The following is a 15,728-nucleotide window of genomic DNA, read 5'->3' on the forward strand; positions in this document are numbered from 1 at the left end:
AACACCAATTGTTCCCGTAAAAAAGCCTAATGGAAGTGTAAGGCTCTGCGCTGACTACAAGGTAACAGCAAACAAACTAATATTAGATGAGAAGTACCCTATCCCTCGCATTGAAGACATCTTTACACACATGAACAAAGGGAAATTTTTCTGCACCTTGGACATAAGTAATGCCTATTTGCACCTTCCAATGGATGAAGAATCAAGAGAAATACAAACCATAAGTACTCATTTAGGTTTGTACAAAGTAAATCGCCTAATGTTCGGCATAAAATTAGCGCCAAGTATATGGCAACGATTTATGGACAAGGTTCTCCATGGACTAGAAGGCACTGTATGTTTCTTTGACGACATACTTATTCAAGGGAGCACATTTCAAGAAACTATGAGTCGACTAAAAGAAGTTTTTCAAAGAATTAGACAATACAACTTACGAATGAATCGGGACAAATGCAAATTCTTCAAGAAAAGTGTAAAGTATTTAGGTCATGTTATTGACGAGAATGGCCTTCATAAATCACCTGAAAATGTCGAAGCTATAAGTAAAGCAAAGAGACCCGAAGATGTTACTCAACTAAGAAGTTTCCTAGGACTCACAAATTACTACACACGATTTGTACCTAACATGTCAACCTATCTGGAACCATTAAACAATCTACTAAGACATGGAAAGAAGTTTACATGGAACAAAGAGTGCGAAGATGCCTTTGTGAAGATCAAAGCTGAAATAACCAGTGAACGAATATTAGCTCATTATGATCCGAGTGAAACATTGGTACTTGCTACAGATGCGAGTCCAACTGGCTTAGGTGCTTGTTTATCTCACAGATACCAAGATGGATCAGAGAAACCAATAGCATTCGCCTCAAGGACTCTCACAAAAGCAGAAAGAAAGTACAGCCAAATCGACAAAGAAGCTGTAGGAATTTACTGGGGTTTGAAGAAATTTTTCGCCTATTGTTATGGAAGACATTTTGTTCTAATAACAGATCACAAACCCCTCGTTTCCATTTTTGATCCTGCAAAAACCTTACCTTCAATGACAGCTTCGAGAATGTTTAGTTATGCTCACTTTTTATCAGGATTCGATTACACAATTGAATACCGCAATACAACAGAACACGCTAATGCAGATTTCTTATCTCGATTTCCGGTCACTGAGGTTCCAGAAAATGTAATTGATGATCACGAGCAGTACCTGATAAACCAAGTGGAAGCAATGCCAGTGACAAGAAAAAAAATTGAAGAGGAAACAAGGAAAGATGAAAATCTCAAAGTGATATTACACTATTTAAACACAGGGAAGAGTTTAAAAGAACTTGGATTAAGTGACAACGAGTTTTGCTTAATGGATGGCTGTGTGTTCAGAGGGAATAGAATCTGTGTACCTTTAACATTAAGAAAAGAAGTTCTAAACGAGTTGCATGCCGGTCATATGGGCATGACGAAGATGAAACTTCTGGCTAGAAGTTACTGCTATTGGCAAAATATTGATCAGGAGATAGAAAATTTAGTCAAACATTGTTATTCATGCCAACAGAAACTCAAAAGTCCACCTAAGGAAACGATCCATCCATGGGAACCTCCAAGTGGGCCATGGGAACGTATTCACGTAGACTTTGCAGGACCACTAAAAGGCTGGAGTTACTTCATTGTTGTCGATGCTTACAGTAAATGGGTAGAGGTGATCCCGACTAAATTGACAACAACTGACTGGTGCTTAAAACAACTAGACAAACTATTTGCAACATTTGGTTTTCCTCATGTCCTCGTTTCAGACAATGGGACTCAGTTTACATCAACTATGTTTGAAAATTACCTCAAGAAGTATCAAATAACACATAAACCATTGCTCCTTTTTGTCCGAAATCTAATGGTCAAGCAGAAAGGGTAGTTCAAACGGTGAAGAACCTCTTACATGCTTGTGGGGGAGGACACAATGAGGATAAGATAAACATGATACTGAAACAGCTGAGGAAGACACGCCATTCGGCGACAGGACAATCTCCATACTTGCTTATGTTTGGAAGAAACATAAGAACCGAAATGGACTTAATGGTTGAGACTAAACCTACCCCGCAAAATAAAAGTCAAGTTATAACTAGAAGAAGTTTCTCAAAGGGACAAGGTGTATTGATGAGAAATTACTCAAACGTCTCAGGAGAAAAGTGGTCAACAGGAACAATCGAAAGGCCGCTTGGGCATGTGATGTACCTCGTTAAATCAGAAGACGGGCGGTTATTTAAGAGACACTGCGACCAACTAAGAGCAGCTTAATAGGGGGGAGGATTGTCATATGCTTAAATAATCAGATTATTATTGTTGTTTTTATTTGTTATTGTTTACATTTATCTTTTGAATTGAATTAGTTCTAGAATAAAGTTTTACCAACTAATTTACGTGTATTTTGTATATTTTATGAAGATATATCAATATGGTTTTCTGTTGTTCATTAATTATTCTGTAAATAAGTGCAATATAGTACATCATAAAAGTTTCTTCAAGTAAAGTATTCTTTTCATTTCATTCTATTTAACTTGTAACAATAGTATTTTATAACAGGTTATGGGCCCAGACACCCTTATATTGTGTGTTACAGGTTTTAAATAGAATAATTTATTGCTTGAGATAAAATCTTTAGTATGGAATTCGTTATGCAGAAAATGGAATTGCTGCATGGAAAGGACAACTGGGATGATTGGAAATATCTTATGCAAATTAGGCTTAAAGGAATCCCAGATGCATACGAAGCCATTTCTGGTAAAATGGAATTGCCAGAGAAACCTAAAGATGAAACACAAGCTGCAGAAATGAAAGAATGCAAAATGAAGATGGATAAGTATAACAAAACACAGTCAGAAGTAATGTTTATGTTAGCATCTTCATTAAGTAAGGAAGTAAGAGCTCAGGTAAGAAACCTAGAAAAACCAGATGAGGTTTGGAAGGAGCTGCATAATCTATTTGCGGAAATAGAGGAAAATAAAGCCTATGATATATGCTCTCTGTTCTTCACCTACAAATGGGATCAACACTTGGATATGGCTGGGAACCTATCTGCAATCAAGTCTTTATGGGTAAAGCTTCAAGAAGAAATTAAGAAAATTCAAGACAAGAAAGAAGATAGTTTACCTCAGATATTGTTGATTTGCAAGATTTTTGAAATCCTAGCAGAATATTCCAACTTTCAGACAACTTGGTTAATGATTCATAAGGATAAAGCGAGAAACCTTGACAATCTTACAAATTGGCTGTGTAGTGTGTACAGAAGCAAGAAAGTTGACCTCAAAGGAAAAAGAGAAAGAAGATACAGCTTTAATGGCGGTCAATAGATCTAAAGAAGCCAAAGGTAACTTAGTAGGTCGACAGAAAAACAGCAAGAACAATGATAAAAAGAAAAAGTTTCCATGCCACTATTGTCACAAGAAAGGACATTGGTTGCAAGAGTGTCAGAAATGGATAGCGGATGGAAAACCTGAAAGAAAACATGAAAAGAAAAGCTTGGAAAAAGAATCCAAACAAGCAGCACTAACCATATTAAGCAATTGTGTTTTTCAAACCCAGAATACTACCGCATCACATGATTGGTACGTGGACAGTGGTGCTACCAACCATGTTACACATTGTAGGGAAATGTTTACTGACTTTGAACAATTTGAGTTACCTCATGCAGTTACAATGGCAAATGGACAACAGACAAGTGCTATTGGTAGAGGAACAATTTGCATGGAAGCAAATTTGGATGGTATTTGGAATTCAGTAAAACTAACCAATGTATGGTATGTACCTGGTATCTTCGCAAACCTATTTTCAGTAACCGCTGCTCAAGATTTAAATGTAAATAGTAAATTTGTATCGACATCCAAGGATTGCTCTTTATTTTATAGAAATGGTAAACTACTCATCAAAGGACATAGAAGTCAAGGCGGAGGCTTGTTGAAATTAGCAGTAAGAAAATCAGTAGACCTCATGGCTGTTATGGAAGGAGTTCCAGCTGTTAATCAGTTGCAGTTACTTCATGAACGACTAGGACATCAAAGCACTCATGTACAAGAGTTTGCAAGAAGAGAACTGAACCTTAATCTCAAGCTTGACAATGAGGTATGTGAAGGATGTGCTTATGGGAAAATGCACAGGACACAATTCAGAAGCAGAGATGAACACAGAGCTTCAGTACCTGGTGAAATCGTTCACTCTGATGTTTGTGGACCTTTCTTTGAGTCGATTGGAGGTTCAAAGTACTTTGTATTGTTCAAGGATGACTTGACTCGCTACCGCAGTGTTTATTTTATGAAGACAAAATCTCAAGTTGTAGAGAAGCTGAAGCAGTTTCTTGCAGAAGTCAAAGTCACAGGCCATGTAATATGTAAGTTGAGATGTGATGGAGGAGGTGAATTCGACAATGAAAGTATTAGACAAGTCCTTCAAGTGAATGGAATACAACAGTTGATCACGCCATACACACCACAACAGAATGGATCTGCAGAGAGAGAAAATCGGACCATAGTTGAATGTGCAAGGTCAATGATGCATGCTCACGGTGATCTGCCTCAAGGCTTGTGGGCTGAATTGATAAACACCGCAGCCTATATTTTGAACAGAACTGCTAAGTCATCAGTTGCCGGAAAGACTCCATATGAATCATGGTTTGGAAAAAGACCTACGATAGAACACTTACGAGTTATCGGGACAGATTGTTTTGTCCATGTTCCAAAGCAGAGAAGACGTAAGTTTGACAAGAAAGCAATGAAATGCAAACTTATTGGATATAATGGTAATGATGGATATCGTCTCTGGAATTCATGAAAATTTACTGTCATTCGGTCCAGGGATGTAAAATTTTTGAAAGAGCCTATAAGTGAATCCATAGTAAATAGGCCTATATCTTCAGAAGAAAAAGTCCCCGATGAAGCAAAAGATGAGAACTGTTCAGCCCCTGTAGTAGAAAATGTTCCCATTCCTTTTCCTGAAGATGAATCGGAAGATGATAAATTGACAGACGAGGAAGCAGAACAACATGAAGAAACCGTTGTGCAAACTTGCCAACTCCGAGATAGAGCTATGGCAAGGCAGCCCATTCGTTTTGAAGATTTTGTGATGAGTGCCGTTATGGGGAACGCACATTATGAACCAAACACTTTTTCATTCGAGAACAAGTGACAGCAGGAAACCTTGAAGTGAAGAAAACTGACACAAGTGAACAACTAGCTGATTTGTTTACAAAACATCTTCTTGGACCAAGGTTGAAGGTTTTAAGACAGAAAATTGTACTGGCTTAACGTTCCTATGAAGTCTCTAAGGGAGCCTTGAGTAGGGGGAGTGTTCCATATAATAACTATATGACTATGTTTATTATATTTGGTACTCTTTGACTTCCTTATGAGAATTCAAATGTTTTTGTTTTACATATGGTTTTCTGTTGTTCATTAATTATTCTGTAAATAAGTGCAATATAGTACATCATAAAAGTTTCTTCAAGTAAAGTATTCTTTTCATTTCATTCTATTTAACTTGTAACAATAGTATTTTATAACATTAATCAGACTCTTTCCCCATCAGACGTTGTTACCCGGACGCTGAGTTTGGCAAACAGGACATTGACTGGTTGGTGAAATAATGAAAAGAATGTTTATCGGCTTCCCATCAAATGGAAGCCTGGACACTTGGATTGCGATAATGTGACTCACTATGTGTAATATCAATTTCTTACAATCATAGATTGTGGTCCGAGTCGGTTTTGCATTTGGCGACAGATACCAAGTGAGACTAAAGAATAGGTAATAAAAATTTTACTTGAATTATTTTCAGATTGAGGTCTACCCCAAGAACTATTATGTAATGGGACAGTAGCAACATTCAGATGTTAACAAATGTGTGAGGAATGTGGGGTTATCCGTCGTTTTAGGTGTGTGAACCGTCCAACCGCCAATGGAATCGTTGAAAGAAACCATAGAACGATAAATAGAATGGCAACAAGAACCAGAAGAAGTGTTCAAGAAACGGTATATTGGTATGATCTAACATCACAAGATTTGTATGAAGAGTCGGCACCAACCTCTAAATTGTTCTGCTAAAGGTGGAGGTGTGCAGCAAACACTGCATAATATTTTCAAGTGTTAAACTCAGAAAACAATTGGATGAGCAGAGTCCAAGTTAACTCTCCTATTTCCCAAGAAAAAGATTTTAAGTAAATTACTTAAGATTAAATACAGTATTTCATCATTCATAACTAACAATAATAAAATCTAAATTTAAAACTATCTACAATCAAGTTCAATAACTCATGATAAAATTGATATCAGGTGTTGACCAGAATTCTTAACATATTTTTACCTTACTGCATTTATTGTTTGTAACACCAAAAAAGATTGGGTCTGGGGTTGAAGTCTCATTTGCTAGTCTAGCCCGCATCATCTTATCACTGCAATCACTCCTAGCACTAGCTAGCCTATGAGACTTGTACCCCTATACGCCATTGAATGTTTTATCCTAACACAAACTTGGACACCTAACCAAACAAATGCTTTTAAATCACGAATGATTGGTACAGTGTCGAGGGTGCATAAAGTATTACTCGTTAGATGCTATAGGTTACACTGCTAAAGACAGTTTTTTTATAATGTAGGTTACCCTGTTTCATCTTCATAGTGACCTCTGAGGGTACCACAACCTGTGGTGAAATGTGCATTAAGGAAAAGTAATCTTCAAGAACTAAAGGCAACTACCAAACAAATAACTTAGTTTAGAGACAGTTGTTCTATGTCATATTCTGGGTAAGTGTACAATTGTGTATCATAATCAAAATAACTAAATCACTTTGTGCAAAAGATTAAACCTAATAAAACAAAATATTTTTTATCAGGAGAAGCTGTTAAGTAGTAATGAAGGAAATATAAAATTCTAACTATATAATAAAATAGATTTTATTTTACAATCGTTCAGACATTCTCGTTGCCACATTCCTCAACTGTCCATAAACTTTGGAGGGCGGACTGCCCAGAATCAGGTTACAAACTGCTTTCATTGCAACCTGAATATTTTGGTACGAACCCAAAATATGAATTTTTGAATCGGCCAGAACAATTCGAGTTTTAGTGATATTTTCAATGGTAAACTTTGTCCTTCCTCCCTTACCCGCCAGTCGGCCAATGGCTCGCGACAAATGGTCGCCTCTCAAAGTTTTAACGTCTTTGATTTCAAAAGACTCTATGAATAAATTATCCAATCTCAACAAAGCAAGAGCATCTTCTACCTCAAATCCGTAAATAAAAGCTTTTACAAAGTCAGCAGCTTTCTGTAAGTTGCCGATATCTTCTGTGTTAGGGCAGTTGCGTATCTCCACGTTCCTGGTACGCAGATTAAAACGGACTTGGAGTTTGAGATGTTCTACGATCGGTGTGAATATCTTCATCCAGTTTTCCTTCAGAGGGGTGTACCTATGAGCTGGCACAGGGACCTTGCGGACTTCTGAGCTTGGCTGCTGTTTTGTCTTCTTGGCTGCAGGTTTGCTGCGCGGTGCTTGACCTTCGATGCCGTTAACCACTTCCACCTCCATCTCTTCAGCAGCTGCCCTCTTCGGAGCCTTCTTGCTAACAGTGTCTTCAGTCATGTTGTTCCTGAAACAGATGCTTTGATTAAAATTAGAATTTAGATTTAGACAAAAGCATACCATTGAAGAGAAGTACTAGAGACTCCAGATGTACCTATAGCTTATCAAAAAAGAATATGCCTGTACAGTAAAACGTCGATAATCAAGATTAGTTGGGACCAGACCCGATCCGTATCACAAAGTTATGCGGATTATCAAAATTACCTTAAAAAACCAGCAGGCACTATTTGGGTGAAAAACTTTTGAAAATGATTTAACTTATTTTCTATTAAATAGCTAGCCTACCAGATGAGTACAACAGTAAAGGCTCTAAAAGAGAGATCATAGATAAAATATACTCCCTTAGTAGATTTCTCATCCTAATGGAACAGCTGAAGAAAATTTTATTGATAGTTCTGTACGGTTTATGTAGAGGTCGTTTACAATTTTTTTCCCGTTAATGCAGTAATTTTAAACCTCGTTTAACCAAATACAGTCTAACCTTGATATAACGAACCTCGATATAACGAATTCCTTGATATAACGAACTTTTTTAAATCCCCTAGAACTCTCCATAAGACACAATGTATATTTTACCTCTACATAACGAACAATCCATATCAACGACCTTGATTTAACGAATTTTTCATGATCCCGGCTAAAATAAGACACCTCAATATAACGAATTTATCATTGTCAGAACCTCTACATAGCGAATTTAACCTCTACTTAACGAATTGTCTGCGTTTCTCCCTCGATACAATAAACCCCCCACCACCATTATTGCTTTTGAAAAATCTATTTCTTCATAAAATGAAATGGAAAGGTGACGTCAACGCTTGCGCTAACATTCGTCTGCTCCGTTTTACACATCCCTGTCTGCTGTCGTCGTTGCATGCGCGCTATGTTTACATCTAACTGAGAACCGATTTCATTTACCGAGGACTGATGGCACCGTAATGTGTAGTAAGCTGTGATTGGGTGATAAGTAAATATAGTGAATTGTACAATTTTTGGATGAAGTGAAACCTTAGAAAGAAAAAGAATAGCAACATGGATATCTTAACATTCCTTTTACGAGTGTTTTTATTAAGTTGGCTATAATTATACACTTCAATAACGACTTAGCCTATCTAATATTTTTATTATTTTCAATATGATTTGTACTAAGTTCATGATAATTACAGTACATTCCTATATTGTGATTTAAAGCACTACTGTCTGTAGCCTACCACCGGCCTATCACTAGCAGTAGCTTACAAAACTCTCTACTGTTTTGTTTTGTTCTTTATGTGGTTTATTGCTATGCAATACAGTGTTTGGCTAGGTTTTAGGTGGATTGGAGTAAGCAGTAAGCTGTGATTTTAAACTTAAAGTTTGTAACCTGTACCAAGGTCAATGACTATAAATGTCATGATTGCGCAATATTTAAGTTCCCTTCCCTTTAGTATCCCGGATAATCGAGATTCTACTTTACAATGTAAACATTGTACACTGTAAAGTATTGTAGCCTTTGCTACTTTAATTTTGTTTTAATGAGGTCCAATCCCAACCTTTAAATAGACTGATGCTGGTTCTTAACCTCGACTTAGCGAAATTCCTGCACACCTAACCTCTATATAACGAACCTGTCTCATTTTAACGAAATCCTTGGTATAACGAATATTCAGTTCGGTCCCTTCAGATTCGTTATACCGAGGTTGGACTGTAATACGATCTAATCATAAACAATAAATTGTCCCCTAGTTATTTAACCAAACAGTAAAGCACAAATCAAGAAATTAACCCTAAAATAATAGAAACAAAATTTCGTCGACACTAGCGCCCAGTGTGGCGTACATCAACTAGACATGAAAAACGAGCTTCAAAATTTACAATGGGATGAGAAGTCTACTTGTGTTGGTTAGTCTATGGAGAGATAAATAAATTGACACAGTTTTTATGTTCAAGCAGTGTTCAGATTTTAATTTCCTGCTACAGTACATACATGTGCGCAGTGAAAATTAAGTTATCAGACACTACATATATTTGAGCTTATAAAAAAATAGCGTTAGTGGTTAGTTTTTATGGAGCTACGTCCCTAATTAGTTTTAAAAGGCAGTAGACCTACATTTTATTTATTTGCTTAAAAAACAGCTGGATTATTGACAGACCTGATTTTTTTATGTCCAAATTATGGGTGTTCTACTGTAGTAAATGTGAATCTTACAGTGGGCTACTATCATTCCTTCCTGTTTCCACATTTGTTTATTAGGCCTATAACAGTTAATTGTAAAAAGGTAGGCCTACCTAATCTTAGCCTGTATTTCTTTTTTATTTATTATAGGAACAGAAGACTAGAAACAGTAATTGGCTGCATCAAAAGATAGTCTAATCATAGACAAATAGAATGAATATAGATTTGCTTGCACAGACGATAGACTTAACTTAGGTAGGCTATCGTCGTTCAGCTAGGACGGGGCTTTCAAACGCCAGATGTTAAGTCCATCAAATTGCTCATATCGTATACGCTATCAAAATAATATAGCAAAATAAGTTTACTTATATATCTGGGCTAAGATAACTTAACTTTTAATAACCTAGGCCTAGGCTATTTTCAATGCTGGTTTAGGCCTACCGGATTTTCATCCAAATTTAATATGGTCTTAGGCCTACATAAAACAGGTTACTAAAGTTGTATGGAATTTAATGTAAATAAAGAACCTATCACAGGCATAATGATAGGCTAGGCCTATAGGCCTAAGTCAATGATGAGAGTTACTAAGTAAGCCTACAGATCTGATACGAGAATATTAAATTAATTAACTACCGATTAAATTCTACTGTTCACAACTAACCTTTAAATTCTAAAACGTGTTAACAATTTTTCTTAAATGTAGCTGACTGACGAGTGACGACAAGACAAATGACAGAGACAGACAAATAATGGAAATGACATCGAATCGAATAGACTTCGACTATCGAATATCGATCGACATCGAGGAGCGACGAGGACAATTCGACGAGAACCCAACGAGCACATACGGCCCTAGGTGTCGCGTTCCGGACAGTCTCCCGGGGGCCATCCATGACGACATACTTAGTTATAAAATAATTTTATTTATTATAAAACTACTAGCTGACCCGGCGAACTTCGTATCGCCTAAGTTATAGGTTTCCCCTAAGACAGACCGATGGAAAGAAAGTACCGTTACGTTTAATTTTCAAGATGATCTCGTTCGCATCGCTCAATCACGTCCTGGTTGAAGTTCGTTCGCTACGCTCACTCACCTTTGGGTTGGAGTTCGTTCGCTACGCTCACTCACCTTTAGTTTGGAGCTCGTTCGCTGCGCTCACTTGCCTTCAGGTTAGCTCGTTCGCTACGCTAACTCGCCTCCAGGTTGAAGTTCGTTCGCTACGCTCACTCACCTTTTGGTTGCAAATTAGCTGTTGTCATAAATGTAAAAGAAATAATAGTGCTGCACCCTGTTGGTAATCCTTGTAACTTAAATGCTATTGAACATCATAGAACAGAACCAACTTGTTTAATTGAAACAGCTGTTAAGATTCATTAATTCCATTTCTCATAAGGTTAACATGGGAAACTCCAGAGCCACTGGGGCGGAGCCCTTTTAAGAATTTCGAAACGGGAAATAGTTTACGTCCGATACGCATACCTACAGAATTTACACACCAAATTTCATAACGATCGATGAAGTCGTTCCGGAGGAGTTTGCAGACAAACACTGTGACACGAGAATTTTATATATTAGATATACTGTCATAACCTAACCAAACTAAATTTCCTAAAAATATTGTACATATATTCAGTTCTAGGTATCTACATTCGATTTTACAACACAGGCTAACCTTCTGAAATCCAGAGACACCGACTAAAACCCAGATTGCCTCAAGATGTTTTATCATAACCATTTTAGCGAATTTCCCATATAGGGAATAAGCTATTACCGTAGTACTCACGGTAAGACCTGGACCCGGGACCGATTTTTTTTTTCGTTTTGAGGTCCCTAGAGGTCAAAAACACCATCCGTTCAAATTCATAAATATATATATATATTTATATATATATATATATATATTTATATATATATATATGTCCGTTAGCGCGATAACTCGAGCAAAAATGATCCGATTTTGATGAAATTTGGTACTTTTACAAACGTGTAAACCTACGTTTATTCGAACGAGTTCGCGAACCAGCATGATCGGACCATGGGAACGGGGGTTTATGGGGGCTTTTATGGGGAAAAAATGGGTTTTTCCCATTTTTGACCCAAATAACATAAAATTTTGCAATTTCTTTTGTAACTATTTTGTAGAGCTTAAAAAAACAAATAATTTAGTATATTGAAGCGTTATAATGCGCCTAATGGTTACGGAGAAAATTCCAAAAAATTGTAAATTTAAAATTCCCATGTTATTCTTATGGAGAATAAGTAAACTGTTGTAGTTTGCTTGTTTATAAACATATTTTGCCCAAATTTGGAAAATGTTTTTATTTCTTACTAACTATTAACATTTTACTTAAAAAACACTTTTACCCTCCCTGTTGCAGCAAACCTAAGTATGTTTTAAACTGATTCTATTTAAATAGGGAATAAATGTGATAATTTTAAGGAGACATTTTAGTGTAAATCCATTCAGGGAAATGGAAATTCGCTTAGTCTGCAGGTTTGCTGCGGCGGGGGTATTATAATTTTATTTTATGAACAGAATTTAACATTTCTATTCGATTTTTTCATTATCAGCAAGTTTGGTTGGTTAGGTTAGGTTATGACAGTAACTACCGGACGTGTACATCCTCTGGGTTTTTTTAACAGTTCGCAGTGCCTTAAGTAGGTAGGCTACTGTTGATCATCGTTCTTGAAAAATGTTTAGGCTAATAACTTACAACTTTTTTTTCATTTGTGTTTCATTGGTGGACAGCGCCTTTACAGTCCGACCCGCTAAAACAGTGACAATAAGAGGCTAGCCATAGCTGACCTCTACCCTCTACCTATGTTAATATAATTAATAATGTCATTTGTTTCTTTCTTATATTATACCTAACCTGTATTGCAATGTAATGCTGATCGGTTAGTAAAATTGTTATTAAAAAACAAAAAAAATAAAAAATAAAAGGTTCTAGGTATCTAAGAACAGATATCCTGTAAATATCAATCCTACATTTACGATTGGAGATTGATTATAAAGACGATAAAATGTTGATAAGTGCATCATTGTTTCATCAAGAATATTGAATGTTACAGTTAGCCTTATTAAAACAAAGGATCTAAAGTCATCCAAAAAAATCAACAACCACTAATCAAACTAAAACTTATATTTTAGTAGTTATATGGTTATTTTGGTAGGATAAATTATAGCATGTCGTCTCCGTTATCATAATCCGCGCTACGTCGTTACCGTGTTACGGTTACACCGAACACACACGAATCATCTTGATTGAAAAGTCATTCGCTTGTGCTCCGAAACAAGAACTCTGCACGATGACGATAATCCCCGTTATCGTCACAGTGCAGTTCTTAAACAGAATAAATGTTTAATAAAAATTTAGTTTATAATCAGCACTATTAGGATCCCATAACACTGCCTTGCTTTGTATTCTTCAATCAGCTTCAACACTTTGTCATCAGTCCATTCCATAGATAAACGAAATACTGTATGGATAATTAATTGTAGTGCAATTAAAAAAACCACCTTTGACCTTAACAACTTGTTGATAACGATAACAGTAATGTATACCCCGGCAAGAACCAGACTGGAGTCACTCCTATGTGGCCACACTGAAGCGAGCGCCGAACTCGAGTGAACGCGAATTTCCTTTGATCGTTCGCGCTGAAACCGACAATGGATGGAGCACTTCTCTGTGGAGCAGGTGCGAACACGAACATGTGATGTGACTACCGAGCACTGCCGAACACGGCCGATTGGTGTTCGCTGGATCGCTGCACCGGTCTCACAGATGTGAATTTCGCATTCGTTACTGCTCGTTCGCTCCTGTTCACTCTCGTGTAATCGTACCTTTAAAAATAAAATCCTTGGAGACCTGTGTATTCCCCGTGGGGCAGAATAATTATAAAGGTAATTAAAAAAACTATTTTTGTATCAAAAGAAAGCTTTTAATGTCCTCTTTGGAGGAAAAACTCAGTTTAGCCTTAACTCATGATAGTTTTCTTTTAAATAACTGTTTTATTGAAGCATGACGTAATAACCACTTTTCAGAAAAGGGGCCTCTTGTTGGCCCTGTGTTATTTCTCCATAAGATAAATAAGGCATCTCTGTCGGGACCGCAAGTAAGATATTTCGTTCTCCGTAAACTGAACTTTGTTGTAGTTCTCTAAATATCCTTTAGAATGCAGGGCAATTCATTTTATGGACTAATAAGTCTGTTTATAAAGTGAATATTATAAATGGAACCTGCTTGTCGTATGAAGAAATAATATTGAGCGACAAGAGGTACCATTTCTCAGACCGTGCAGAGGCTTAACAGGCTGATTTATTTCGATCTTTTACAATCTTCAATTCGATACTTTAACCGATTATGTCCTGTTCTGTGATAAACGGGGCATATATAACAATAGATAAAAACACCAAATTTCGACATTTTCTACCTTAGTTACTTAAATCGGTCGTACTGAAAATTTTGCATCGCCGACAAGAGGTCCATTTTTGCTTTCCACATCTAAATTCAAATACCAGTATCCTCCAGCTCCCAGCAAAACAATAACTATTACTGCTTAAACAAATCATATTATCAAAAATTGTAAAAAAGTACTAAGACCTTTGCATAGCTGTTGGCTTTTTTTAACCACTTGCAGTGGCGTCATTTCACCAAATCCTTGGGGGGAAACACCAGGGGGTATGGGGGACCCTCAGAAAAGGGGGGCACCGGCCCCCCCCCGGAAAATGTTGCAGTTTTTAAACAAAAAAGGGGGTTTAAGACAGGGGGGATGGCGTGTTATACGAAAAACTCTTCACTATATCTTTTTGCTATACCCACATATATGTGGGTGGTCTCTAATAAATCTCATAATCCTATAAAATAACTCTATCTTGTAGACAAATTATTATAAATTCTAAAGCTCAACTTAAGGTTTGTAAACATCAAATTGCGAGTCAAACGTTAAGCCTAAAAATCCTATATGTATACTAGAAGTACCGTACCCCAAGTACAGTAGCAAAAATCGTTGGCCCAACGTTTCTGTCGATCGTTGGCCAACGGTATGTTTTTGGCACTCAGTCTTACGGTTGGCCAACCAACAAATTTTTGCGGAAGGGCCAACCATCCCATATTGGGCCTAAACATTAAAAAAAACACAAAATAATAAAGATTTAGAATGAAAATCATAATTATCAGTTGAGTAAATTGATTAAATAGTTCATAAAAGCTAATTTAAAAAAAGAGATAAAATTATTAGGCCGGAACGGGTCTCGAACCCGGTTCCTTTGCCTTGTGAGCCTCACGCCTTGCTTTGTGCTAACTGTGCTTGTTGATTATGGGTGTTTTCAAGTGTTCAAAGAGTAGCCGACAGGTGCAATGGTCATCGACACTTAAAATATTTTTGATGCTACAGTTTAATATGATTCTGTTAATCTGTTTAGGCCTCAAGTAGTTGAATTGTTTTTCTGGTAGTTGAAGAGGATACTGGTATTTGAATATAGATTATTTAATTACCAATAGATTAGTAGGCTACTGTTATAATTGACTGCTATATATAATTAATTATCTTTCCCTTATAACTATTAAACATTTGCTCAAATAAGTTAAAGAATATTATAAAAAATGAAATTATTATAATTTTATTATATATTATTATAATTATTGCAGGTGTTTCCCACTGTATCTAGTATCACATTGTCTGACTACATTTATTATAGATCCAAGTTTTTACGCAATATTTGTCTTATATTCTGCTGCTATAACATTTATGTACTTTTTAAATAAATCAATTCGTTAAAATGCGTTTTAGAATGTTTTATACTTAAACCCAACGAAGGTTCAACGATTCTTTCCTTTAAAGGGCCAACGAATACCAGTTTCCGTTGGGCCAACGTTGGCAAATCGTTAAAATTTCTGCCAACCATTTCCCAACCGTGCCGACCATTTCCCAACGTTGGGCCAAGGATGTGTGCTACTTGGGAC

The 15,728-nt window shown here is 36.6% G+C and overlaps 2 protein-coding genes across 2 annotated transcripts in view; both read right to left on the minus strand.

Annotated features, from left to right (window-relative positions):
- Positions 1–6,714, minus strand: part of LOC128988573 (probable cytochrome P450 6a13) — a 73,231-nt gene extending 66,517 nt beyond the window's left edge. The window contains exon 1 of the mRNA XM_054409970.1: positions 6,628–6,714. Within this exon, the coding sequence (XP_054265945.1) occupies positions 6,628–6,685 (58 nt within the window). The 5' untranslated portion in view covers positions 6,686–6,714. The remainder of the gene's footprint in view (positions 1–6,627) is intronic.
- Positions 6,715–6,904: 190 nt separating this feature from the next.
- Positions 6,905–10,530, minus strand: LOC128989931 (RNA-binding protein pno1-like). The gene is made up of 2 exons (XM_054412084.1): positions 10,423–10,530; positions 6,905–7,613 (listed from the first exon to the last, which is right to left on the minus strand). Exon 2 carries the CDS (start codon positions 7,604–7,606, stop codon positions 6,926–6,928), a length of 681 nt encoding a protein of 226 aa, XP_054268059.1. The 5' UTR covers positions 7,607–7,613; positions 10,423–10,530; the 3' UTR covers positions 6,905–6,925.
- Positions 10,531–15,728: the final 5,198 nt, after the last annotated feature.

This window comes from Macrosteles quadrilineatus, unplaced genomic scaffold (assembly GCF_028750875.1).
Source record: "Macrosteles quadrilineatus isolate MER2022 unplaced genomic scaffold, UCM_ALF_1.0 Scaffold_3__2_contigs__length_128488019, whole genome shotgun sequence".
Taxonomy (NCBI): Eukaryota; Metazoa; Arthropoda; class Insecta; order Hemiptera; family Cicadellidae; genus Macrosteles; species Macrosteles quadrilineatus.